The following is a 2548-nucleotide window of genomic DNA, read 5'->3' as shown; positions in this document are numbered from 1 at the left end:
TTGGGCAGCACCTCCAACTCCCTGCACATCCTGATGAAGTTGGATGGGTTCTGGTTCACCAGGGCTCTCCACTGTGTGAGCTCCCTGCTGCCCACATCAGGCCGCACGTGTTGCTGAGCTTCACATCTGTCCTCAGCTCTTTGTAACAAACGCTCCTCATCTTTTTTAGACACAACCAGCAGCACACCGGATTCCTCAAACGTCTCCCTCACGGCGCAGATCCTCAGGGCGACCTCTCCCGGAACAGGGGAGCCCAGTTTTCGGCGGTCAGTCGCGAAGATTGGGGGTCTGCGCTCCACGGGCTGCTTTACTGTTCTTAACCCAAAACTGGGGGAGCTAGTGAAGGATTTGAAAACGTCCAACCAGTCGCTTGAAAAGTCCGAAGAGTCGACCATGCCGCCAGGAAACACATAGGCATTAGGCATAAATCCGCTCTTGGAGCTGCGTTTGAGCAACAAAACGTCGTAATCAAAGTCGGACCTGTGGTGCAGGAGTGACCCTCCGTCACCGCCGACCCCCGGAGTCCGACATGATAACCCTTCCGCGCCGAGCTTGTGTCCTGCGGCTAAAATGACTGTAGCCGCCTCCCTCCAACGCTTCAGCGCCGTGTTCATTATCAAGCTAATGGATTTTTACACAGTTCGCAGCACAGACATTTACATGTATATGGTTTGCAACCTCTTAAAGTTTACTTCCTGTTGTCTTTGAGCCGCTGTTCGCTTTGGTGACGTAATTAACGACAGATGCGCGTTATTACCGCCCCCTACCGACCGGATGACCTGCAGTTTTTTTTTTTTTTTTTTAACTTTATTGAACTACTGAACATACAGAACAAAAGAACACAAATAGAACAACAAATGACAATCTCAAATTACAATGATACATATAAACATATACAAATATACCTCCTAAGGTCAACATATTCTAAAACGAATTATCATATCATCATAAACTTAAAAATGAGGTAATAATACTATTTGAGAGTTTGCAAATAATATAGTACAGTAAATTAAACAACCAACTATTTATCTAAGAATCTACATAATTACTAAAATAATTTGTCAGAGGGCTATATTACCTGAGCGAGGTGATCAGAGAGCTTTTTTGCTTGTGGTTTTTTAGCACAGTCTAATGAAAGTTTTAACAACTGGAGTTCTTGTTTGAATACAGACCATAATGGTTTAGACTTGCCATATCTGCATTTATGTATATAGAATTTCAATATTATGATAATGTTAATGTTATTCAGTCTTTTTTATTTTCAGATACATAGCCATATAATATATTCTGAACGGAGAAGGAGTCTATGTTCATAGATTTGATGGTCAGGAGATCGTGAAGGGATTTCCATAACGTGTTCACAGAATGACAGAAATAAAATAAATGTTCTGTTGTTTCAGGTTCGTTACATATATAACAGTTATCACATTCAAATTTAAATCTATTTCTGATAAACTCGTTAGAAGGATAAATATTATTTAGAGTTTTGAAATGTAATTCTTTATATTTAGATGGAAGAGGGAAACCCAGATATGTTGTCAGTATTTTTATTCTTTCCTTCTTATCATAGAAATCGTGAAACTTTCTTCTTACCTGACCAGGATATATTGTTTTTATTAAATGTTGTCTTAAAAATTTGTTGTTGCATTTATTGTGCGTTAAATTGAGATTGATGCTCGGTAAACTAATAGTTGGTTTAGTTTCATAATTATTCTTTATTAACTGAACAAATGCAATTGGTATATTTTTTGTTACTTTATCATAGTCTTTTTTGGTACAGATTAGATTATATTTTTTTGTGAATTCTTCATAGTCATATAAATTTCCCTTTTCATCCATGAGATGAGTGAGTGACCATATTTGTTTCTCCATCCATGTTTCCAGACCTGCAGGTGAAGCTACAAGTCACAATTGTTTTCGTGCTTTTTACAATTCATACCGTTGAAACGTCGGTTTATTTACCCTTAAATGGTGCTACTTCTGTTAGGAAAGCAGCAAAGTTCAGTATGTGGATTTTGCCCATGTAAGACTTGCAAATCTACTCTGTCAATCCAAAACTGCGTCTTTTTTTTTCATTCATTCAACCTTTATTTATACAGTCCCATTGAGCCCCAGGGAATCATTTACACTCATTTACAACCTGATTTCTTTAACAAAGAGTGGATGACAACGACAACAAAAGACAGTCACAAAAGAGATATACAAATGTATTTATTTATTTTATACAGATCAAAACAAAATAGCAACCAACAGGACAGTCAAAAGGAAAAGTAGCGAAAACAAACAAACCAAAAAAACCCCAGCTAGATTATAAATCAGTGTAGAACACTAAAGACAGGAACATGTCTGCATTACTTAAGAGATGTTTAATGTCACTTAGAGAGGTCAAGGTCAAGAGCTTCAGATCTTTTTGCAAGATATTCCAGGAAACAGGAGCGGAGTAGGAGATGGCCCTTTTGCCTAGTTCAGTCCACACTGAGGGAACACTGCAGGTAATAATGTCCTGGGAGTGCACGCTGTAGCTGCACTCACGCAGTGACATGTAGGA

General features: G+C 38.7%; 1 protein-coding gene across 1 annotated transcript in view; it reads right to left on the bottom strand.

Moving 5' to 3' along the window:
- The window catches only part of LOC119426145 (nucleoside diphosphate-linked moiety X motif 19-like), a 1400-nt gene extending 680 nt beyond the window's left edge, over positions 1 to 720 (bottom strand). The window contains exon 1 of the mRNA XM_037693711.1: positions 12 to 720. Within this exon, the coding sequence (XP_037549639.1) occupies positions 12 to 614 (603 nt within the window). The 5' untranslated portion in view covers positions 615 to 720. The remainder of the gene's footprint in view (positions 1 to 11) is intronic.
- Between the last annotated feature and the right edge of the window lie 1828 nt (positions 721 to 2548).

Source organism: Nematolebias whitei, chromosome 2 (assembly GCF_014905685.2).
Source record: "Nematolebias whitei isolate Nwh7 chromosome 2, NemWhi1, whole genome shotgun sequence".
NCBI classification, from domain to species: domain Eukaryota; kingdom Metazoa; phylum Chordata; class Actinopteri; order Cyprinodontiformes; family Rivulidae; genus Nematolebias; species Nematolebias whitei.
Note: the sequence above shows the minus strand (reverse complement) of the source record. Positions and strands in the feature narration are given on the sequence as shown.